The following is a 25,844-nucleotide window of genomic DNA, read 5'->3' as shown; positions in this document are numbered from 1 at the left end:
ATGCAGAGATCCAAAGCATAGCAAGGAGGGATAAGAAAACCTTCCTTAGCGATCAATGCAAAGAAATAGAGGAAAATGTTAGAATGGGAAAGACTAGAGATCTCTTCAAGAAAATTAGATACCAAATGAACATTTCACGCAAAGATGGGCTCAATAAAGGACAGAAATGGTATAGACGTAACAGAAGCAGAAGTTATTAAGAAGAGGTGGCAAGAATACACAGAAGAACTGTACAAAAAAGATCTTCATGACCCAGATAATCATGATGGAGTGATTACTCACCTAGAGCCAGACATGATGGAATGCGAAGTCAAGTGGGCCGTAGGAAGCATCACTATGAACAAAGCTAGTGGAGGTGATGGAATTCCAGTTGAGCTATTTCAAATCCTAAAAGATGATGCCGTGAAAGTGCTACACTCAATATGCTAGCAAATTTGGAAAACTCAGCAGTGGCCACAGGACTGGAAAAGGTCAGTTTTTATTCCAGTCCCAAAGAAAGGAAATGCCAAAGAATGCTCAAACTACTGCACAATTGCACTCATCTCACAAGCTAGCAAAGTAATGCTTAACCCCAAGCTAGGCTTCAACAGTATGTGAATGGAGAACTTTCAGATGTTCAAGCTGGACTTAGAAAAGGCAGAGGAACCAGAGATCAAAAAGCCAACATCTGTTGGATCACTGAAAAAGCAAGAGAGTTCCAGAAAAACATATATTTCTCCTTTTTTAACTATGCCAAAGCCTTTGACTGTGTGTTGAAAATTCTTCAAGAGAGGGGAATACCAGACCACCTTACCTGCCTCCTGAGAAATCTGTATGCAGGTCAAGAAGCAACAGTTAGAACTGGACATGGAAGAACAGACTGGTTCAAAACTGGGAAAAGAGTACATCAAGGCTATATATTGTCACCCAGCTTACTTAAGTTATATGCAGAGTACATCACGTGAAATGCTGGGCTGGGTGAAACACAAGCTGGAATCAAAATTGCAGGGAGAAATATCAATAACCTTAGATATGCAGAAGACACCACCTTATATGGCAGAAAGTGAAGAACTAAAGAGCCTTATGATGAAAGTGAGAGAGAAGAGTGAAAAAGCTGGCTTAAAACTCAACATTCAGAAAACTAAGATCATGGTGTCTGGTCCCATCACTTCATGGCAAATAGATGGGGAAACAATGGAAACAGTAAGACATTTTATTTTTTGGAGGTCCTAAATCACTGTGGATTGTGACTGCAGCCATGACATTAAAAGATGCTCGCTCCTTGGAAGAAAAGCTATGACCAACCTAGACAGAATATTAAAAAGCAAAGACATTACTTTGCTGACAAAAGTCCATCTAGTCAAAGTTATGTTTTTTCCAGCAGTCATATATGGATGTGAGAGTTGGACTATAAGGAAGGCTGAGCACCAAAGAATTGATGCTTTTGAACTGTGGTGTTGGAGAAGACTCTTGAGAGTCCCTTGGACTGCAAGATCCAACCAGTCCATCCTAATGGAAATCAGTCTTGAATATTCATTGGAAGGACTGATGCTGAAGCTGAAACTCCAATACTTTGGCCATCTGATGTGAAGAGCTGACTCACTGGAAAAGACCCTGAAGCTGGGAAGATTGAAGGCAGGTGGAGAAGGAGATGATAGAGAGTGAGATGGTTGGCTGCATCACCGACTCGATGGACATGAGTTTGAGTAAGCTCCGGGAGTTGGTGATGGACAGGAAGTCTGTCGTGCTGCAGTCCATGGGGTCGCAAAGAGCTGGACATGACTAGCGACTGAACCGAATTTCTGGGTTCAGAGCCCAGGGGTCTAGAGCAGCTCCCAGCTTGGCCACTGTTGCCCATGGCTGCCTGCCTGGCATTTTGCAGAACACAGCCAGCAGGGCCTGGCCAGGGTAGATCCACAAGAGCCCTGGGACAGCACACAGCTCCTGCCCTCACTAGAGACCTTGAACCCGGGCAGATGAGAGAGAGGGCTGTCCACGCTATGTGAAGAACAGTGCCATGATGGCTATCACATCTGTAATTTGACCACTGAAGGAAAATTGCAACATTCTGGAAACTGTGTTTGCCTGTCAAGTTTGGGCTCCACATGCCAGAATTTCATTCATTCTGATACCTTTTGTTTTCTTTTCATATTTGGAAACTGGTAAGTTTTTGGCTTCTCCAACTTTTGCACCAACTTTGCTTTTCAATAAAACTCAGTGCCCTGCAGAGGCCACATTTTAGGCTATGCTCAACAAGCCCACATAACTCCTACTCAAAGAACATGATGCTGCAGGGCTGGGGGGCTGGGAGTCTGGGAAAGGCAGGGGCCTGGGTGGGGGGGTGAGGCGGGGTGGCCTACCCGGTTGCTGTCGCCCTTCGAGCGGTCATTCTTCGCCTTGGCGTTCTTCTCCGCGAGCTTCTTCTGCCTTTGAGGGCCTCTTCCAAAGAAAATGTAGTTGACAAAGGCATACTCCAGCAGGGCCAGAAACACAAAGACAAAGCAGCCCATGAGGTACATGTCAATGGCTTTGACGTAGGGGATTTTGGGCAATGTCTCCCGCAGGTGCGTGTTGATGGTCGTCATGGTCAGCACGGTGGTGATCCCTGAAAGAGAAACAGGAGCGTGAGAGGCTGCCGTCCGCTGCTTAGCTCCTCCCTTTCCTGCTTTACTTTCTCAAACAGTTTGAAGTAGTTGGAAATAAGCAATTGAATACTACTGGGTGATCTAAACTCAACAGAATATAGAACACATGGTTTGGGCAGCAGGTCACTCCTCAGGCGAGGGAGCTGACACCTCTTCCCCCTACCCAACTTGGGAGGCACCTCCCATCCCACCCGACCCATAGGTGGATGGAGAGGTGTGGGGGCCAAGCAGAGGCTGCCCTGCATGAAAGCTGGAAGAAATGAAAACAAACCCAGAATGTATCATAAAACACTAAGTGTCTGGATGAGAAGCTTCCAGGAAGAAGAATGAATCTGTGGAGAATCTAAGACGGTTATCTGTGGCCCCTAGTGAAGAAAACGATTCTTACCATAAGGCCTTAGAGTAAGGGGAAGGAAGTGAAAGTGAAGTCGCTCAGTCCTGTCCGACTCTTTGTGACCCCATGGACTGTAGCTTGCTACGCTCCTCCGTCCATGGGATTCTCCAGGCAAGAATACTGGAGTGGGTTGCCATTTCTTTCTCCACAAGGGGAAGGAGGAAATGACTTAAAGCTACTAAGGACAGGATCCAGCCCTGAGTGCAAAGACAGGGAATGTTTGAGTGAAGTTCTGGAGAACAGATTACTTCACAGAGCAACTTCCCCCCTCAGCTAAGAACAAGGTTACAAAACTGCCTCGGGACATGGTGGTTTCAGGCAAAGGATGATGATTTTATTCAAAGTACAGCATCTTACCATGCTCTGGGGCAAGTGATCTTATCTCTCTCTCTCTTTTTTTTAATGTCATTGTTTTGAATTCTTTAGTTAGTATGAATGATGTTAGGTGAAAAATGTCATTTTTCCCCTAAGGGAGCTATGTTTAGTCTCTAAAAGCATGTAAGGACCATATTTTGTAATTCTCCCATAGCAATGGGCATGTTCTTGGTGTACAAAGATTCCATACAGGATGATCTGAAGCCACAGAGAGCAGGACACTCATTGGCCCATGACAGACCAGAGTTCACTGAGCTGAGTGAAGCCACACTGCACCACTGAACTGCACCACTCACTTCTCAGTGGCCAGTGTTACTGCTGCTGACTTGCTCTCTCTGAGATAGTAACTTTTGAAATATTAAGAAGTCTCAAAAAAGCAAGGCAGTTGCAAAGGGCCAGCTCTTTTCTATCCATGAGACTGATGCTACAGCATGTGACTACTCATGTGTCTTCTGGGACCCAAAAGAGGGTCGTGGCTATGTGAGAACTCCCCTCAAGGAGACCTTCCAGGTGAGAACTGCAGCCACGGTCCTTCAGCTGCAGTCACCCAGAAAACCAGTGACGTGCCCCAGGCCGGCAGGTGGGGTAAGCCTGAGAGGCCGGACACATGGGCTCACTAGACCTCTTCTCTGAGCCCCCTGGAGCCCCACTCAACTCCTGGAGTGAGGGGCAAGGTTTGTTACATATCTTAATCTGATGCTTTCCAGACTCCCGTCCCATCCCTGGAGGAGCACCAGAGCCCAAGGCTCCCCTTGCTCGGGACCTCCTGGAGAAGTGAGGCCAGGCTTCTGTCCACACATGCTGAGCTGCTGGTAGGAGGGGACAAGGGAACGGAGGAGCAGAGGACCTATTTTCATGTCTGACTACAAACCAGGGCTGTCAATGAACGTGTGGAAACCAAACGTGTCAGAATATTTTAAGACTCCTCTTTAACATAAAATTCATGCGCACCTGGGGACTTTTAAAATTTGAAAATGGCAATGATATAATTACAGTTTACAAAGAAGTGCAAAACCCCACGTAGATGCTACAAAATCAGGTGTTCTCACTATTATCCAAAATTTTGTAATGCTACTGCCATAACTTATTTTTTCCTTCCAAACGGCCTTTGGAAAGTGCTCTGGTTTAGTCATTGCTTTGGCTCTCCAGATGACTGCTGTGAGTGGACATGTATCAACACAGGCCTCAGGAGATATCCCCAGAAAATGGGCTAAAGGAACAGAGCACAGGGATGGCCAGCACATGTCAAGAGCACTCAGCCTGGCAGCGCTGGCCTGAGGAAAGGGGGCAAGGGTGCTAGCTTCAGGCCTTCAGCTCTGGCTCCAGGACCCCTTCAGAATAAGGTTTCGTCGTGAGTGCTCCCTGGCTGTCCACCGTGGGCTCACAGGACCTCTTAAACTGAAAGGCTACTCAGTCTCTAATTCCCTGTACTGTTTTCGTTCCCATCAAGATAACTGTGGACAGTGGTAGACACAGTGGTTCACAGACTGAGCAGTAGAACCACGTGGTCCTGGGCTAAAAGCCCAGCCTACCATGTCCCAGCAGCAGGACTTGCGTGAGCTTCATGAGTCCCAAATGTTGTCTAAAGCTGCTGTGAAGTGTAAACGCCATGGGGATAGACTACCAGTAACTGGTATTGTTAACACTCGCAACACGAAATGTTATCATTATCAGCATCATAGAAAAATATATTTTGTGGTAGCTTCCAGTTTCTTGGTGGGAGACCCAATTCCTGGCAGCCTCACCCTGAACTTCCACTCTCTAAGCGAATTCCGTCCAGGCAGAATGGGAGATGGCTGAGTGGTGCTTTTTCTGTTCTTCATACATTTACCAAGATGTTGCTGCTGCTGCTGCTGCTAAGTCACTTCAGTCGTGTCCGACTCTGTATGACCCCATAGACGGAAGCCCACCAGGTTCCCCCATCCCTGGGATTCTCCAGGCAAGAACACTGGAGTGGGTTGCCATTTCCTTCTCCAACCAAGATGTTAAGTCTTGTTAATTATTAGTCTCAAACTATTTCTCATTAATAGTATGTTAATAAAATATTATATTTGAAAACTGCATTTATAAAGATGATTATGAAATAAAAATGAAATTTATATCATTTGATCTAAAGATATGTCATTTTTCTCCTTTGTGACCCAAATCATGTAGCCTAAATTATTTTAATGTAAATTTTCACTTCCAGAAAGACCAATAGTTTTGAGGAAGACCATGTAATTACAACTCCCAACCTTGTAGTCTGGTGGCTTCTAGCACTAACAGTTTAATAGATGTGGGTGTCAGCACTCAGCAGCAGAGGCATAAGGTTCTAAAGCACAAGAAGGTCTGTGCAGCACAGGTGGGTGAAGAATCAGCACTTCCCTTCCAGTAGAGACAAGCCCTGATGACTCCAGATTCAACAGTGCCCTGAGCCAGAGGGGTTGTCAAGGGGGTCTTCACCGAGCATCGCTCCATGCAGACATGCACCTCACTGAGAAGCAGGGAGCACTCACCACCATGCAGCCTTTCAGGATGAAGGCAAACAGCACTCTAAGCATTTCAAAGGATGTAGTACATGACAGGACATGTGGAGTGGGCAGGGTTGTGATTTTCCCCAATAAAGCCCCCAAACCATTGCCCTATCCTCTCCAAGAGGCACTGAACACATTAGCATCTTAAAGGTTTTAAGAGATCCCTCAATAAGAATGATCAAAAATAATTCTTGCTGAGCTTTTAAAAACATCCATTATTTTTACAATGTAATAGGCCAAAGAACTCTTCTGTACACCGTCTATTGACACCGTAGAAATCACCTGTAGTGGTTAAGAGCTTTGGAGTCAGACCAACTGGTTTAAAATCTTTCTTGGGACACTTAATATTATATGACTTTGCACCAGTTGTATAGCTTTTCTGTAATTCACGCCCTTCTTTGTAAAATGGGAACACTGCCCATTGGGCTGTGTATCTTCTGTATCATGGGTCAGGTAACCATGTTCCCCTTCTTGCACAGAACTTGGCACCTGAGTATTTCGTAAGTTGCAGCATTACTACTGTTCTTAGTGTTATTCAGAGTTCATAACCTGATGATACACTTTTCCTTAGCCAAATGGAGTTGCTGTGCTGTCACTTTCCATGTCCTGCAGACCCAGGCTCAAAGGCTGTGTCTCATGCAAAAGCTGGGACAGAAGGTGAGGCCATGGGACAGAAGGAGACCCATGCTCCGAGCTGGACCTGCCAGATGTCTACTGGGCCAGATGCTGAAGCCTGGAGACCATAGTTGTTTTTGGGACCTCTAAACTCAGGTCCACCTGACACTAACAAATGCCTTCAATTCTGCCTTTCATGCCTGGCTCCCGGATTTCTGATGTTCACCAGAACCCAGCACATCTCCAGTGGTTAACACCTTAGCAAGTCTGGGCAGACCACTCCTCTGTCCCCCAAACCCACAGAAGCATGATTGAGGTTTATAGCAACAATGCTGGGTTGTCAAGAAAAAGTGGAGTCTACTTTCATACACTGTATTGAGGCTATGTCCACTCTAACCCCCTCCAGGTAGACTACTTAATGTTGTGGAAGATAATATTTACCATTTAGGAGCTCCCTGGGTGGGGAAGATCCTCTGGATTAGAACATGGCAACCTATTCCAGTATTCTTGTCTGGAGAATCTCATGGACAGAGGTCCCTGGAGGGCTACACTCCAGGGGGTCACAAAGAGTTGGACACAACTGCAACAACTAACGTACATACATATAGAAAATTGAGGAATTTGCATTTTCAGTACACCTCACTTCTGATGATGCCTGATAATTCTGGTTCTTTGGTACTCATCTCTATGATTTTCTCAAAAAATTACAGATTTTCTGAGGCAGATTCCCTGGAAGCTCAGCAAGCCGCAGCTTCTGATCTCCTCTAGCACAGGCTTCTTACAGGCTCGGGAGAGGTTCTGGGAACTCTGTATTTGTATATTTTATATTCTTTTTCTTAAAGAGAACTTCTGAAGTTTAATAAGCTAACAGCTCCCCTGGATCTGCCCCTGAAAATTCACTTTAGCTGTAAATTCTTCAGATGATAAGAGAAATTAGCTTAACAAAGAGCAATCTAGTAACATTAGTGAAAAAGGCAAAAGCTACAGAAAGGATATGACTGAGCAACTTTGCGTTTCACAGAAAGGATTGATGTTACAGGTAATCTCTGCAGGCAGTAAAAATCCTGAAGATATTTTCAAGAGATTTTTTCCTTAGCAATGTGTGTGCGCACGCTCAGTCATGTCTGATTCTTTGTGAACCCATGGACTGTAGCCTGCCAGGCTACTCTGTCCATGGGATTCTTCTCGGCAAGAATATTGGAGTGGATAGCCATTCCCTTCTCCAGGGGATCTTCCCAACCCAGGGATTGAACCCGCGTCTCCTGCATTGTAGGTTGAGTCTTTACTGCTGAGCCACCAGGCAATCCATACCAAACCCATCAGAAATAGACTAACAGTTACTACAAAACTTTTAATTTTTTGATATTTTATTCTTCTCTAAGTGTCTTTACAGTCACTTAACACTTTAGAAACAGTTACCTAAGTTTCTTAAGCCGCTGTTACATGCTATTTCATGAGAAAAAAATCTAATCTTGAATCAAGGTGAGTCACTTGTCTGTGGGTCTAAGCCAGATATCCACTTATGCACATGTACACACATGCTCTTGGAAGCAAGATGCTAAGCAACTTAAATTTCTGGGAAGAGACAGTAGAAAGAAAAAGTAAGAAAGAGGGACAACCAAATCCTTGAACACTTATGCTTTTCTGTAGGCTTAAAAGAAGAATTGTTTTCATTCTTTCCTACCAATTTTGAAAGGTATTATTAATTACTTTACTCCCAGGAATTAAACTCAACCCTACCCATTTAAGGGATAAATTGGACAAATGCTCTTCAGCTTTGTTCTTACCTAAAATGTATTTAAATGAATACTTGGTCCATGTAGTTTCATAATAATTAGTTCAGTAGAAAATAATGTTTCTGAAAATATAAGCCTTCCCTTAATAATAAAAAAATACTAGAAATCATACTGGAACACATAATATATACTGTACATCAGCTAATAATCCAATTGTCAAGAGACCAATGGCCAGAAGAGATCACTAGAGCTCTTGAGAACAACTCAGAATTTAGTCACATTTTAATGCTCATTAATTTGTGTAATTCCAATGATATGGTATAACATTTGGCTATTTTTCTGACTTAAAAAAGAATGTGCAATTAATCAAGTCTCCTTTCTGGGCCATAGACTGATTTTGAACAGGAGATGTTAATCCTTGCTTTAAAATTAGTGTCAAAAACAGTTTTATTATGCAAATATTCGGCAAGCATATTTTCCCTTTCATGGGCATGAAGATTCACATTTGAGCCTTATAATTAAATTAACACATCAAGGGAATCATGCATGAAATTAGTATTTCAAGATAAAAAGTGACTATATGGGCAAGACTAGTGTCATGGAGTCAAAAATTGTAGTTCAACTATAGTCTTTGAACTCCCTTCATACTGTAATGATATGATGACTTTATATTTTAGGTATCATTTTAAAATAGCACATACCCAGGGCAACTCTAGCCGCAGATGCATCATAATTGATCCAGAAGGACACCCATGAGAGAATTGTAATTAGGATAGAGGGCATGTAGGTCTGGAGAATGAAGTATCCAATGTTTCTCTTCAACCGAAAGCTCAGTGAGAGCCGAGGGTAGGCACCTACGGTAAACAGACAGGGATTACAGTGGAGATCAGACACAGCAGACAAAGAGTTTGCTTTGACTTCCACGGATCAACAGCATGCATTTGAAAAGCCCAGAATGGAGGGGTGGTCTACAACCATGCAACCTGCCTCCACCACCTAAGTTCCATTGAGAACTTGGGAGATGAATGAGTTTCAGTCTATGTATGAGGTCATGATGAGGCTACTCTCTTATATACTCAGCTGAAAACTATCCCTGAGAAAACTCTGGGAAAGTCTTTAGCTTAGAATTTGGAATAGTGACAACTATCTTATTTTTCAACTAATAATCTCCTTCTACTCTACTGTAAATAGGGGAGATTTGGCTCAAGGCTTTACTGAGCAAAATGGTTTCTATCAGTCCTCCTCCGTCAGCCCATCTAGAGCAACAGTGCAGATGTCTGAGGCACTGGACGCCCCGGAACAGCTCAGAGACCCCTCCCCAAGAACGTGAGAGGCACAGAGGGTAGCAGCGTGCTCTGAGGTGCTCTGCTCCAACAGGAAAGGCATCAAAGAGGGCTGAGAAGAAGCATCCGGTCTGCTTTCCTGTATTTGAATCCTCCTAATGTGTACATCCCACTTAGACAGTCGTGAACCCCATCACCACTGCCAGTGCAGAATGAGAAAACAGCCCACTGCTATGCCACCGGTGTATATATTTACCTTTTCTGTTTGATTTTTGTTTTTTGTTGAGGAGCAGGCATGTGTGGCCTCCATTTCTTCCTGACCATTTCAACAATCTACTTTGCCAGTTTCAAACCGCTCAGCTCTTAATTTTCTGGACTCAACTGAGGCTGCTGGAAGGCCAGCCTTCTCTACTCATCAGATTCCTTGCCTCTTCCCCTCCTGCCTTCGCTGATGGTGGTGTGCTCTTCCTGAGATTCATCCACCCAAAGTTTCAGGAGACCTCGCATTTCTTGTCTTCATCCTGCTCCAAGCCTGACAGGCTCACGATCCCCTCTGGCCTCCAAATATGTGCATTTTCCTGACTTTCCTTCACATCCCTTTCCAGTTTGTCACTACAGTCTATCCCTTTTCCAGTCTGGTTCACTCATATGACTATTTCTTCTACGTAGTAAATGAAATACTTTAATTTCCAGGCTTCTACTGTAGCATTGCTCACATTTTCAGCCAAAATTATATAAAGGAGAAAAGAACTAGCCTAATACACACAGCATTTAAAACCTGACAATCTGAAAATTTTCTCCAACCTCTTGTGTGCGTGTGTGGTGTATAGTTTCTTTTATATAACTCTGATCAAATGCATATATTGTTTTGTCACTGTAACATAAACATTTTCATCCTTATTACAAATTACATATATAGTTTTAAATTTTTCCTGATTTTCCATCAAATATATACACATATATTCTATAGTTATAAATACATTTTCCTGAATGTGATAAATTTAGGGTATTTCCATTGTTGCAAACTTTAAGTAATATTCTTAGGAATACCTTTGAGTCGAGTCCTTTCATTATGTTTAAAATTATTTTCTTAGAATGAATGTGTCAAGAGAGGAATTGTTAGGACAATGTTGAAGGCTTTTGATACCTAGTCCCAAATTACTTTGCAAAAGAACCATACCAGTGAACATGTCAATATGAGTACTTTATAGAAGTCCCTGTCTCATTTTGTAAAGTATTACAGTATTGTTTAGTACAGTACTAAATTTTGTTTAGTCACTAAGTCATGTCTGACTCTTTGTGACCCAATGGATGGTAACCACCAGGCCCTTCTGTCTATGGGATTTCCCAAGCAAGAGTATTGCAGTGGGTTGCCATTTTCTTCTCCAGGGGACCTTCCCAATTCAGGGATTGAACCCATGTCTCCTGCATTAGCAGGGGAATTCTTCACTGTTGAGCCACTAGGGAAGCCCCTTAACAATATTACATAATATTTTTAAAAAATTACTTTTGCTAATTTCCTTGGGAAAAATTTGTCAAATCACTTTTTTTTAATTGATTACTTCTTAAAGCTTTTTTTCTCCAGATTTTAACCTTATCAGTTCAGTCACTCAGTCATGCTCAACTCTTTGTGACCCCATGGACTGCAGCACACCAGGCTTCCCTGTCCATCACCAACTCCTGGAGCTTGCTCAAGCCCATGTTCACTGAGTCAGTGATGCCATCCAACCATCTTATCCTCTGTAGTCCCAATCTCCTCCTGCCTTCAATTTTCCGAGCATCAGGGTCTTTTACAATGAGTCAGTTCTTTGCATCAGGTGGCCAAAGTATTGGAGTTTCAGCTTCAGCATCAGTCCTTCCAATGAACATTCAGGACAGATTTTCTTTAGGATGGACTGGTTGGATCTCCTTGCAATCCAAGGGATTCTCAAGAGTCTTCTCCAACACTACAGTTCAAAAGTATCAATTCTTCGCTGCTTAGCTTTCTTATATGATCCAACTCTCACATCCATACATGACTGCTGGAAAAACCATAGCTTTCACTAGATGGATCTTTGTTGGCAAAGTAATGTCTGCTTTTTAATATGCTGCCTAGGTTGGTCATAGCTTCCAAGGAGCAAGCGTCTTTTAATTTCATGGCTGCAGTTACCTTCTGCAGTGATTTTGGAGCCCCCCCAAAAATAAAGTCTTCCACTGTTTCCATTGTTTCCCCATCCATTTGTCATGAAGTGATTAGACTGGATGCCATGATATCAATTTTCTGAATATTGAGTTTTAAGCCAGCTTTTTCACTCTCCTCTTTCATTTTTATCAAGAGACTCTTTAGTTCTTCCTCACTTTCTGCCATAAGGGTGGTGTCATCTGCATATCTGAGGTTATTGATACTTCTTCCAGCAATCTTGATTCCAGCTTGTGCTTCCTCCAGCCCAGCGTTTCTCATGAGGTACTCTGAATATAAGTTAAATAAGCAAGGTGACAGTATAAAGCTTTGATGTACCCCTTCCCCAGTTTACAACCAGTGTGTTGTTCCATGTCCAGTTCTAACTGTTGCTTCCTGACCTGCATACAAGTTTCTCAGGAGGCAGGTAAGGTTGTCTGGTATTCCCATCTCTTTAAGAATTCCAGTTTGCTGTGATCCACATGGTCAAAGTCTTTGGGGTAGTCTGTAAAGCAGAAGTAGATGTTTTTCTGGAACTCTTGCTTTTTCAGTGATCCAATGGATGTTGGCAATTTGATCTCTGGTTTCTCTGCCTTTTCTAAATCCAGCTTGAACATCTGGAATTTCTCAGTTCACATACTGCTGAAGCCTGGCTTGAAGAATTTTGAGCATTACTTTGCTAGCATGTGAGATGAGTGCAATTGTGTGGTAGTTTGAACATTCTTTGAAATTGCTTTTCTTTGGGATTGAAATGGAAACTGACCTTTTCCAGTTTACCCTTATAACTATTAACCCTTATAAATAATCTAATTATACCATTCGTTCATCTTTCTCATTTTTTGTTCCTCTGTTTTTAGCTATTATTTCAAGTTTTTTTGATACTAATCTTTGCTTATATTCTGTACAAGCATTTTCCCAGTTATTTAAAAACTTGTAATAGGGTAGGGTGAAGGACATATAAAAACATAAATTTTTGTATATAGTTGAGTCTATCCATTTTATTTTTTCCCTGTAATTTTTAAAACCTGTTTTAGGTTTAGATAAGTTGCCAACAGACAACTGACTACAACCCTATTTTGAGGGTTGGTGATTTCAGGGTTTGATATGAAGTGAACATGCGCATTGGTTTCTGTTCCACAAACAACTAACCAAGTTTTCCACAACATTTGTGAAATAAAGCTTCCATTGACAGATCTGATACACTCTGTTGTTCTATAATACATTCCATGTCTATGTGGCTACAGATATGATGAGCCAGGTCAGAACCTTGCCTGGGCCTTGACACCCCCGGTCCCTGGCACATGGCTCTCCACATGTTTCAAAAGCAGAGTCATCACATGTTCAACATCTTATGCTGCTTCCCATAAAGGTCAAAATAGTCACCTGGGAATTTTGGTTTCTCCAAGATGTTTTCTTAAGTTAACATTAGTTTTATTTTACACCATGTCTCTGTATTAAGCATAACATTTTCTAGCCAAGAAGTATCCTTATTGCCTCAAAATAATTGTACACATTTCTTGTCTGCTGATTTATACCCCTTGCTTTCCCCTTAAGATATGTCTTTCCTTAACCATACTTCAAGCCCTTGGTCAAATGCCACATCTCCCATAAATCCTTTTCCCCTCCAAATGCAAGTAATTACCATATTGAGATATTTTCTTTCCTCTTTAAAATTATAACTATTAACATTTACCAAGGTAAGCTCTTCCTTCAGTTCAGTTCAGTTCAGTCACTCAGTTGTGTCCAGTGCTTTGCGACCCCATGAATCACAGCACGCCAGACCTCCCTGTCCATCACCAACTCCTGGAGTTCACTCAAACTCATGTCCATCGAGTTGGTGATGCCATCCAGTCGTCTCATTCTCTGTCATCCCCTTCTCCTCCTACCCCCAATCCCTCCCAGCATCAGAGTCTTTTCCAGTAAGTCAACTCTTTGCATGAGGTGGCCAAAGTATTGGAGATGAATAAACTCCCAGGCAGAGTTTGTGAGACAGTTTTCATATACTGGCATGCTTAGCTAAATGTCTAAAGCATCTCTGGTTATTAACAAATGCATCAGTGTGCTGGAAGAATGAAAATATGCATACTTGATTTATTTAATAAGCTTAATATCAAAACAGTAATTGTATTAAATCTTGGTTTGAAATCCTATGGCCACATTCAACATTTATATTGAAGTACCTTCAATATAGATCTTAATTTGAATTTCATAGTGATCTCATGCCCTTACTAAGCATTTGCTACATTATACTGCAGATATTTCTCACTATATCCACTCTACTTGGAACGTTATCTGATTCCATCAGGATAGACTGGCTTATGCTGTAGTAGCAAAAGACCCCCTAAATCTCAGTGACTTTACAACAAAGATTTATTTGTTTTTTCTTTCCTGTGCTCCACAGCCACTCAGCTTCCTCTGTCTGGAAGGCAGCAGGGACACTGTGGAAGAAAGGCCACACATACTGCCCACCACATTTCACCCTCCAGAGCAAATCTCACTGTCAATCTTTATGTCACCAAGGTAGAAAAGTTCCATCCTCTCCCAGGGAATTACAGCAAATATTTTTTGAATGACAATGTAATCTACCCTATTCCCCAGCTTTCCATTTTCTGAGTCAACTTCCTTAACATTTTCCAAAGTACATTTTCTTTAGGGAAACTGTCCCCTACAAGGCAAATACTGATACTCATGCAATGAAGTACAATTGATTCGCTTTTGAGAATACTTACCCTGGGCAACATGGAGGCCAGTGACATAACAGTATAGTCAAACATTTGAAGGGTCATTAGTGGCCTTGAGGAAGGAAATACTACTCAGATCTCAAAATTATGTATTCACCAAAATACTCTTTAACACAGAACACAGAATTAAGAAAATATACCATTTTCTTATGTATTTGTTTATAAATACACTCTGTTTCTTAAACATGAAATACACTTTCAAATTAACAAAATTCTTAGGCATTCACCACCTGTCCTACCCTGCAATCCAAATCTCTTAATCCCACAGGTGGGAATGTTAAGTGGAGAAAACAATAAAGATGAATAAGAAGATGGTCTATGCTCCCAACACTCCCAATCTGTCAGAGAAAGACCCATACAGAACTGGGCTCTGTAAATCTGAGGTAAGGCCTACACTGGATGTTCTAGAGCTCAAGATTTAGGAAAGGTTTCATGGTATCTGAACTGAGATACTCCTGGTTGAATAAGAGTCTTCACAGGCAGAGGATAAGAAACTTCAAGGTAAAGGGTCCAACACAGTCAAATGTAGCAAAGTCTTTCAAGATGCCATGAGACAGAGACTTCAAAATGTTAATAATCACAAGAATCTTCAGAGATGTCAAGACCTATTCTTCTAGGCAATGGCTTTTTCTTTTTGTTTTAATTAATTAATTAATTTCAATTGGAGGCTAATTACTTTACAATACTGTGGTGGTTTTTGCCATACATTGACATGAGTCAGCCATGGGTATACATGTGTCCCCCTGTCCCGAATCCCCCTCCCTAGGTAAAGGCTTTTGCCATTTGTTGTGCATCTTCAAGAATGCATAGAGTCTCTGTTGGACAAGGTCCTGACACTGATACAACAGATATCCTGATGTAGTCTGTATCTGTGGAGAAAATTCCTCAAATGATCATAACAAGTGGTTTGATCATTTAAAGTGGAAAAGTAGTGAGTCAGTTGCACCAAAATATAACCTTCAAAAGAGCAATAGTAGCTTACAAATTACAACAGAAAGGCACAGAAGCCCTAAAGCCTGTGTGGCAATGTAGATGTGGATAGGTTCCCAAGTAGATGCTGAACCGACAAAGGTAGAGTCCCTGAACACAAGTGCATTGTTCCAGTTCAGGACTTCCTTGGCAAGACTATCTATTGAAATGCTGATCTCAACCCTTTTTCCCCAGATGCACTAAAAGCTGTGCCAGAAACAAGGCTCTGGATTTCTCGTCCAGCCTAAATTAACAGAACTTTCTAAGGCATTAATATTCCTACTCATAAAAATGTGGATGCAGAGTATCATGTCACCTTTGCCAAGTGTAAGAGCCACTCAAATGCATCTATAAAGTCACAAGTTGATATTTTGGCAACTGCAGCAGAGTTGGCCTACCTACATATTCCTGTCCCCTTCCCAAGGCAGCCACCAAGGGGGCTCTCCCAGGATTGTGTGATGCTTTGCCTGGGAGTTCAGGGATGCTCTTGGAGTCTTTATGATGCTGTCTCATTCACTTGTCTCCTTTTTTTACTTTATAATACAACCTAAAGTTCAAAATGGTGTTCCTAACTTTCTCACCCCCGCTTACCAGTCATCTAAATTAAAATATTTTCAAAACTTCCATAGAGGAAAGTAGATATAGGAAACAGGAACGAGAGAAAGAGGGAAAACAAACTTTTTAAAAGACCGTCTCAATCAGGCAAAGCTGGAATGTTTTGTCCTATGACTCTGGAGCAAAGAGCAGGGGCATCTGAGAGATCCAGGTTCAGGCTCAGGGTTTATTTGGGATACTCCTTTAGGAAGTTGGTTGTCCTCTCAGATCCTTAGTTTCCCTGTGTGTAAAATTAGGGCATGGATATCATGAGTGAAAAAGGAAAAATAGAGATAAATTTTACTCCATTGATTACAAACTATTATTCTGCAGAGGAAACTATTGAGAAAATGAAAATAAAATCCACAGAATGAGAGAAAATATTTGCAAATCATATATCTGATGAGGAACTTGTATTTAGACTGTATAAAGAAAGTTTACAAAAAATATGAACAACCTGATTTAAAAATGGGCAAAGGACTTGAATAGATATTCCTCCAAAGAAGATAAGACCAGTGTCCAGTAAGCACTTAAAAGATGCTCAATATCTTACTCATTAGGGAAATGCAATTCAGAACCACAATGAGATACTGTTTTATACTATTAGGATGACTACAATCAAAAAGACAGATAAGGGCTTCCCTGGTGGCTCAGTGGTTTAAAAAAAAAAAGAAAGAAATCCACCTTCCAATGCAGGAGACACGGATTCAATCCCTGATCCGGGAAGATCCCACGAGCTGTGAAGCAACTGAGCCTGCGCACCACAACCACTGAGCCTGCGCTTTAGACCCACGGCGGCCCCTTGTGCTGCAGCAGCTGAGCCTGTGCAGCCTGGAGACCGTGTTCTGCAACGCGAGAAGGCGCAGCAGTGAGAAGCCTGTGCACCACACCTAGAAAACAGACTCTGCCTGCCTGGCACAGGTAGAGAAAATGCTGCGCAGCAAGGAAGACTCAGGACAGCCAAAAGTAAACTAATAAAATTATACATATATATATGTATACATATAAAGGAAGACAATAATATGCATTGGTGAGAATGTGGATAAATTAGAACCATCATGTATTGCCTAGGGAACTTAAACGGTACGGCTACTTTGGCAAACAGCTTGGCCGTTCCTCAAAAAGTTAAATGACCCAACAATGGCAATTCTAAGTAGATGCTGCTGCTGATGGTAGGTCGCTTCAGTCGTGTCTGACTCTGTGCGACCCCACAGATGGCAGCCCACCAGGCTCCCCCATCCCTGGGATTCTCCAGGCAAGAACACTGGAGTGGGTTATTCTAAGTACATACACAATGCAAATGAAAACTTACATGCACAGAAAAACCTGTGCATGAATGTTCACAGCAGCTTTATTCCTGATAGCCAAAAGGTGGAAACAGCCCAACATCCATCAACTTTATGTATGATTAAACAAAACATGATATATCCATACAGTGGAAGATTGTATTGTTCCAGCAACAAAAAGGAGTGAAGTACTGATACACACCACAACATGGGTGAACCCTGAAAGCATGCTGAGTAAAAGAAGCCACACACAAAGGACCATGCAGTGCATGAGTCCATTCATACGAAGGGCACAGAACAGGCAAACCTGCTGAAACGGTAGTTTGATTAGTGGCTACCCACAGGGTCAGGGGAAGCAGGCTGGGGAAATGAAGAATGACTGCTACTCAGTACAGAGCTTTGCGGGTGATGAACATATTTGGAAATTGATTTGAGGACGGTCATGATTAAAAAACTGTAAATACAGCAAAAACAACTCAACTACATACTTTAAGTGGTTAAACTTTATGGTATATAAATTGCATCTTAAGAACTCTAAGAAAAAGAATACGTACTACATGTACTTTACTGGTACCAAATATACTGAAAGTGAACGTCGGTCAACCATGTCAGACTCTTTGTGACCCCATGGACTACATAGTCCATGGGTTTCTCTAGGCCAGAATAAGGAGTGGGTAGCCTTTCCCTTCTCCAGGGGATCTTCCCAACCAAGGGATCAAACCCAGGTCTCCCGCATTGCAGGCGGATTCTTTACCAGCTGAGCCACAAGGGAGGCCCAAGAACATTGGAGAAGGTAGCCTATCCCTTCTCCAGGGGATCTTCCCAACCCAGGAATCAAACCAGGGTCTCTTGCATTGCAGGAGGATTCTTTACCAATTGAGCTATCAGGGAAGCCCCCAAATATACTAAATGGCCCCAAATACCCACTCAGTGAAAGCAAGTTACTTGTTCCTTTCCTTTTTCTCCTCTATGGTGCTTTCTGTGCTCAAGACTCTGTAACCCAAGTGTTTTTACTATTGAACATATTTTAAAAATCCTGTGGAAGTCTTAAAAGCAATTCCAAAAGACGAAATTAGACAAGAGTTATTTTTGCAAAGGAGGTGTTGGGCATTTCTGAAGAAATCTGGCTTCTGTAGGCCAGGAGCCCTGAAAGGAAAATTATTTCACAGTGACAAGATGAGAGAGTTGAGCTCCCCTTTGGTGCTGAGAGTGAATTTTCTTTACTTCAGCCATTTTGCACTGAGGGATTAGTAGTATTTGGCCAGTAAGCACAGATGACTTGTCTTTGAGGATCCTTTTAATGAAAGTCAATGGGGGAAAAATAATGGGAATTTATCTCTGGGCTTTAAAAGACAATGAGATATGGATGATAATTTCTTCTTCTAACATTTCATATAATATCAGCATTAGACTTACAATAGATGCTATTTATATACCACATGAATAATAATTTGATCATGGGCTTTAGTTTAGGATAAAACTAAAGCACAGAGTTCATGAATGGACTCTACAGAAAATTAAGTGCATGTTTTAATGGTGTGACATGCAGATTTCAAAAAAATTTTGTAATTTGCTTTGTTTTATAATCACAATTGTGAAGCAAAATAGTATTTTGAAAGTTGATTTTTTAAAATTTATTTTTTATTGAAGGATAATTGTTTTACAGAATTTTGCTGTTTTCTGTCAAACTTTAACATGAATCAGCCATAGGTATATATATATATATATATATCACCTCCCTTTTGAACCTCCCTCCCATCTCCCTCCCCACCCCACCCCTCTAGGTTGATACAGAGCCCCTGTTTGAGTTTCCTGAGACATGCAGCAAATTCCCGTTGGCTATCTATTTTGCACATGGTAATGTACGTTTCCATGTTACTCTTTCCATACATCTTACCCTCTCCTCCCCTCTCCCATGTCCGTAAGCCTATTGTCTCTCTGTTTCTCCACTGTTGCCCTGTAAATAAAATCTTCAGAAACGTTTTTCTAGATTCTGTATATATGCATTAGAATACGGTATTTATCTTTCTCTTTCTGACTCACTTCACTCTGTATAATAGGTTCTAGGTTCATCCACCTCATCAGAACTGACTCAGACACATTCCTTTTTATGTCTGAGTAATATTCCATTGTGTATACATACCACAACTTCTTTACCCATTCATCTGTCAATGGACATCTAGATTGCTTTCATGTTCTAGCTACTGTAAATACTGCTGCAATGAACCCTGGTTTCCTCAGGGTATATGCCTCAGAGTGGGATTGTTGGGTCATATGGTGGTTTTATTCCTAGTTCTTTAAGGAATCTCCATACTGTCTTCCATAGTGGCTGTATCAATTTACATTCCCACCAACAGTGCAAGAGCGTTCCCTTTTCTCCACACCCTCTCCAGCATTTATTGTTTGTAGACTTTTTGATGAGGGCCATTCTGACTGGTGTGAGGTGGTATCTCATTGTATTTTTGATTTGCATTTCTCTAATAATGAGCGATGTTAAGCATATTTTCATGTGTTTGTTAGCTATCTATCTGTATGTCTTCTTTGGAGAAATGTCTCTTTAGGCCTTTTCCCCACTTTTTGATTGGACTGTCTGCTTTTCTGGTATTGAGTTGTATGAGCTGTTTATATATTTTGGAAATTAATCCTTTGTCAGTTGTTTCCTTTGTGATCATTTTCTCCTATTCTGATGGGTGTCTTTTCAGCTTGCTTATAGTTTCCTTTGCTGTGCAAAAGCTTTTAAGTTTAATCAGGTCCCACTTGTTTACTTTTGTTTTTATTTCCATTACTCTAGAAGGTGGGTCATAGAGGATCTTGCTTTGATTTATGTCATTGAGTGTTCTGCCTATATTTTCCTCTGTTTTACAGTTTGTGGTCTTACATTTAGGTGTTTAATCCATTTTGAGTTTATCGGCATGTATAGTGTCAGGAGGTGCTCTAATTTCGTTCTTTTACATGTACCTGTCCAGTTTTCCCAGCACCATTTATTGAAGAGGTTATCGTTGCCCCATTGTATATTCTTGCTAACTTTATAAAAAATAAGGTACCCACAGGTGCATGGGTTTATTTCTGGGGTTTCTATCTTGTTCCATTGATCTATATTTCTTTTTTTGTGCCAGTATCATACTGTCTTGATGACTGTAGCTTTGTAGTATAATCTGAAATCAGGAAGATTGATTCCTCTAGCTCCATTTTTCTTTCTCAAGACTTATTTGGTTATTCGGGGTCTTTGCGATTCCATACGAATTGTGAAATTTTTTGTTCTAGTTCTGTAAAAAAAAATGCCATTGGTAATTTGATAGGGGGATCACATTAAATCTGTAGATTGCATTTGGTAGTATACTAATTTTCACAATACTGGTTCTTCCTACCCAGGAACATGGAATATCTCTCCCTCTGTTTACGTCATCTTTGATTTCTTTCATCAGTGTCTTATAATTTTCTGTGTACAGTTCTTTTGTCTCCTTAGGTAACTTTATTCCTAGATATTTAATTCTTTTTGTTGCAATAGTGAATGGGATTTATTCTTTAACTGATCTTTCTGATTTCTCATTGTTAGTATATAGAAATGCAAGTGATTTCTGTGTATTGATTTTGTATCCTGCAACTTTGCTAAATTCACGATTAGCTCTAGTAATTTTCTGATACTATCTTTAGGGGTTTCTATGTACAGTATCATGTCATTTTCAAACAGAGAAGGCTTTACTTCCTTTCTGATCTAGATTCCTTTTATTTCTTTTTCTTCTCTGACTGCTGTAGCTAGGACTTCCAGAACTATGTTGAATAACAGTGTCAAAAGTGGACACCCGAGTCTTGTTCCTGATCTTAGGGGAAATGCTTTCAGCTTTCAGCCTTGAGAATAAGGTTTGCTGTAGACTTATCATAAATGGCCTTTACTATGTTGAGGTAGCCTCCTTCTATGCCCATTTTTTGAAGAGTTTTAATCATAAATGGGTGCTGAATTTTGTCAAAGACACAGACTGGCTGAACAGATACAAAATCAAGACCCATATATATGCTGTCTACAAGAAACCCACTTCAGACCAAAAGACACATGTACATTGAATGTGAGAGGGTGGAAAACTATATTCCATGCAAATGGGAACCAAAAGAAAGCTGGAGTAATCCTCATATCAGGCAAAATAAACCTTAAAATATAGAAGATTATAAGATAAAAGGAAGGATACTACATAATGGTCAAGGGATCAATCCAAGAGGAAGACAAAACAATTGTAAATATCTATGCATCCAAAACAGGAGCACCTCAATACATAAGACAAACGCTAACAGACATAAAAGGAGAAATTGACAGTAACACAATAATAGTAGGAGACTTGAACACCCCACTCACAACAATGGACAGATCATCAAAACAGAAAATTAATAAGACACGTGTCTTAAATGATACATTTGATGACATGGATCTCATTGATATCTTCAGCACATTCCATCCAAAGACAGAAGAATACACCTTCTCAAGTGCACATGGAACATTCTCCAGAATAGACCACATCTTGGGTCATAAATCAAACCTCAGTAAATATAAGAAAGCTGAAATTGTATCAAGCATCTTCTCTGACCACAATGTTGTGCTGACTAGATATCAATTACAAGAAAATAACTGTAAGAAACACAAACACATGGAGAGTAAACACGTTTCTAAATAACGCACAGGTTACTGAAGAAATCAAAGAATTTCTAGAAACAAGTGATAATGAAACACAACAACTCAGAACATATGGGATGAAGCAAAAGCAGTCCTAAGAAGGAAGTTTATAGGAATACAATCCTACCTCAAGAAACAAGAAAAACATCCAATAGACAACTTAACTTCACACTCAAAACAACTGGGAAAAGAAGAACAAAAAACCCCAAAATTAGTAGAAGGAAAGAAATCATAAAGATCCAAGCAGAAATAAATGAAAAAGAAATGAAAGAAACAACAGTAAAGATTAATAAAACTAAAAGTTGATTCTTTGAGAAAATAAAATTGACAAGCCTTTAGCCAGACTCACCAAGAAAAAAAAAAGAGAGAAGAAGCAAATCAACAAAATTAGAAATGAAAAAAGGAGAGGTTACAACAGACAATGCAGAAATACAAAGGATTATAAGAGACTATTATGAACAACTATATGGCAATGAAATGGATAACCTGGAAGAAATAACCTGGATAACCTCTTAGAAAAGTTCAATCCTCCAAGACTGAACCAGGGAAAAATAGAAATTATGATCAACCCAATTATAAGCACAGAAATTGAAGCTGTGATCAAAAATCTCCCAAAAAGCAAAAGCCCGGGACCAGATGGCTTCACAGAAGAGTTCTATTAAACATTTAGAGAAGAGCTAATGCTTATACTTCTAAAACTCTTTCAAAAAATTGCAGAGGAAGGAACACTTCCAAACTCATTCTATGAGGCCATGATCACCCTAATACCAAAACCAGAAAAAAAAAAAACACAAAAAAGAAAACTACAGGCCAATATCACTGATGAACATAGATGCAAAATTCCTCAACAAAATTTTAGCAAATGGAATTCAGCAATGCATCAAAAGGCTCATACACCATGATCACACTGGGTTTATTCCAGGGATGCAAGGATTCTTCAATATATGCAAATCAGTCAATGTGATACACTATGTTAACAAATTGAAAGATAAAAACCATATGATAATCTCAATAGATGCAGGAAGCTGATTTTTGAAGAATAGAAAATTCACGTATCTTAACAGAAATTTTTCATCATCACTTAGTTTTGGATCCTTTCTTTCTCTTTCTTTTAATCATGGCAGAAGTATCTTGAAATAAAGTCAGAATATATCAGTCCAGATACAGCCCAGAAAAAAGGAAGAGAAATAAAAACATCACATAATTAAAGAAGCATATTAAGTAATCTGTTCTCCATGAGTTCATCAAAATTTTTAGTCTTTCAAGGTCAAAGAAAACTATAAGTTAGGAGTCAATTTCAGATTTGGCAAAAAACTGCAGAAAGCAAATTTTGTGCGTCAGCAGGATGTGCATTCAAGACTTGCACAAAAGCTGAAGTCCCAATGCAGTGATTGTGTGTCAAGAGTGATATTTAAGGGTCTCTTTGGTTATTAGCTGTATATACTTGTTGAAATAAACTTAACCCAGTATTTCTTTTAACCTAATCCCCTTACTGTCTGCTACTGAAGTACTTTGCTCACATTTTCACAGTTCCTTCACAGTCCTTACAAACAAGGACTCAGATCTCCTGATTTTGAGCTTTATAACACTTTCTTTAATAGTACACTATTAAAGCTAAGTGTTTCCTCTCTATAATGTTATCACAAAAATACAGAATTAAATGATTCATATCTTCAGAAATGTGATTGTAAAGAATGTATCCCAAATTTTGTTGTTTTCTACTCTCATGTAACTAACAGTCATAGCAAAGTAATAATTAAATATTGAAAAAACCACACATTTTTCTGCAACAGTAGACAGGAGTGAAAACATAAGCTATGGTGTTTGAATAGTGTGGGATACGCAACCCTTCCACTGGAAACAACTGGAAAAAATGGACAGAACTTAAACCCATCTCCTTAGAGGCACTGGAGGGGTAACAACCTAGTAACAATCTGAGCCAAGGTCTGGGAGAAAAGTTCACCTGAGAGAGGTGAGCTCCGTGTTTCAGGTGGTGTAGTTTACAGAAAGATGAGAGCTAGTTAGAACATCTGATAAGACTCATGGGACAAAGGGAGCGAAAATTGGAGACAGGGATTCCAAAGAGCTCTGCCCAGAATATAAAGATAAATCACAAGGATTCAAGTATATCCAAGGAATGAATCTGAACTCAGAATTACCAAGTCCCAGAAAGTAAATGAAGCTAGTTTGGACTGCTAATGCCTCTAGCTGCCTGAGAGAGGAAAGCATAAATTCTCTCTGAAAAAAATAAAATACCATCATAGATTTTGAACTTAATCTATACTTTCCTCAGATATAATATTACCAGATTAGACACAAAGAAAGAATTATTGAACTGAAAGAAAAACCAGAAGAAAACTTACAGAAGCATGAAGTGAAAATAAAACAAAGAATTCAGAAAGCAACATGATATATTTAGAAGATATAGTGACAAGATTCAATTTTCAGAATTGAAATTGGAATCCTAGAAGGAGGAAAAAAGAGAGAAAATGGAGCAAAAGCAATGGTGGCTGATGGTGCTCTAAAACTGCTGAAAGACCTCAAGAAGACCTACAAACTCCAAGAAGAATAATTAAAGAGAAAACTATTCCTTGGTAAATCATAAATGGCAATGAAATAAAAAACAATGATAAAAATTATAACTGTATCTAGATAGGGGAGGAAAAATAGATTAATTTGAAAGCAGCACCAATTAGACCAACAACTCTCTTCTCAATAGAAACAACAGACACTGGGGTAAATGAAGTCATATCTTCAAGCAGAAAAGGAAAAAATGCTAATCTATCTTTCCGTAACCAGTAAATTCATCCTATAAGAACAAACATGATATAAAGTCATATACAGATTGTTTTAAAAAACTTGAAGAATTCTGACCAGAAGACTTACACTAAAGAAAATACTTAAAAACTTTTAAATTTTAAAAATATTTTAAAAATATTCTTCTTAAGGCAGAAGGAAACATTCCCAGATAGACTTGAAGTTAAAGGAAAGAATGAATAACAAAGAAAAGAGGATTATTTATAATTACATCTAAATGAAAACTTTCTGCATCTAATAACAATAATAATGTACAGGATTTGAAATATAGTGAAATTATAATACATAAGGACAATAGCATATATAATTTAGAATGAGGAAATATGGAATCCTGGTGTGTACAAGGACCTTTCAGTGCTCGGGAATAGGTAGAAATACCATCTCAGACAAATTAGAAGAAATAATAAATACTTCAGCAAGGTTATTCAATACAAAATCATTATGTTTTTAAGGCAACAAATAGGAAATTACGTTAAGAAAATTTTACTATCTATAATAACATCAGAAAGTATCAAACATACAGAGAAATTTAACAAAGATATACAAGATTTCTATACAGAAAACTCTAAAATGCTATTTAAACAAATTAAAGAAGACCAAAATGGAGACATAAAATATACACAGATTGAAAGAATTATAACAAGTTCACTTTTCACTAAATTAACATATTCCTAATAAAAAGTCAAACCAGTTTCAAGATAAAAATTAATTATCTGATTATAAAAGTCATATGGAAAAGTAAAGGGCCATATAAATTAAAAACAAAAAGAAAGAGAAGGAAGAATCTGCTCTACTTAAAGTTACAGTAATTAACACAGTGAAGGAAGGGTACGAAGATGGAAAAATAAAGCCTATGGCACAGAAAAGAAAGTCCAAAACCAATCCATGCACACACAATTTATGACAAAGGTGCTGCGCAAGAGCAATGATCTGTGGGAAATAATAAAACTTTCACAACATTCACAAAAAAAAATCAATTCCAGGTACACTGTAGGTCTCAATGTAAAGGTATATTTTGTGTAACACATTATAATCTGTATAATGTTGCATCCAGAATTTATAACTCCAATAAATTA

General features: G+C 39.7%; 1 protein-coding gene across 2 annotated transcripts in view; it reads right to left on the bottom strand.

The window, feature by feature from the left end:
* The window catches only part of GABRB3 (gamma-aminobutyric acid type A receptor subunit beta3), a 299,133-nt gene that overhangs the window by 13,861 nt on the left and 259,428 nt on the right, over window positions 1-25,844 (bottom strand). Inside the window, exons 7-8 of one of the 2 annotated variants that reach the window (XM_055417672.2) lie at window positions 8,959-9,111; window positions 2,340-2,584 (exon numbers count right to left, since the gene is read on the bottom strand). In XM_055417672.2, coding sequence (XP_055273647.1) covers window positions 2,340-2,584; window positions 8,959-9,111 — 398 coding nt within the window. The remainder of the gene's footprint in view (window positions 1-2,339; window positions 2,585-8,958; window positions 9,112-25,844) is intronic. The other variant, XM_088829723.1, reaches the window with a different exon arrangement.

The sequence above is a fragment of the Moschus berezovskii genome, chromosome 21 (assembly GCF_049115385.1).
Source record: "Moschus berezovskii isolate FMDL1 chromosome 21, NW_MosBer_1.0, whole genome shotgun sequence".
Taxonomy (NCBI): domain Eukaryota; kingdom Metazoa; phylum Chordata; class Mammalia; order Artiodactyla; family Moschidae; genus Moschus; species Moschus berezovskii.
The sequence above is the reverse complement of the archived record's forward strand: the minus strand, read 5'-3'. Positions and strand labels throughout refer to the sequence as shown.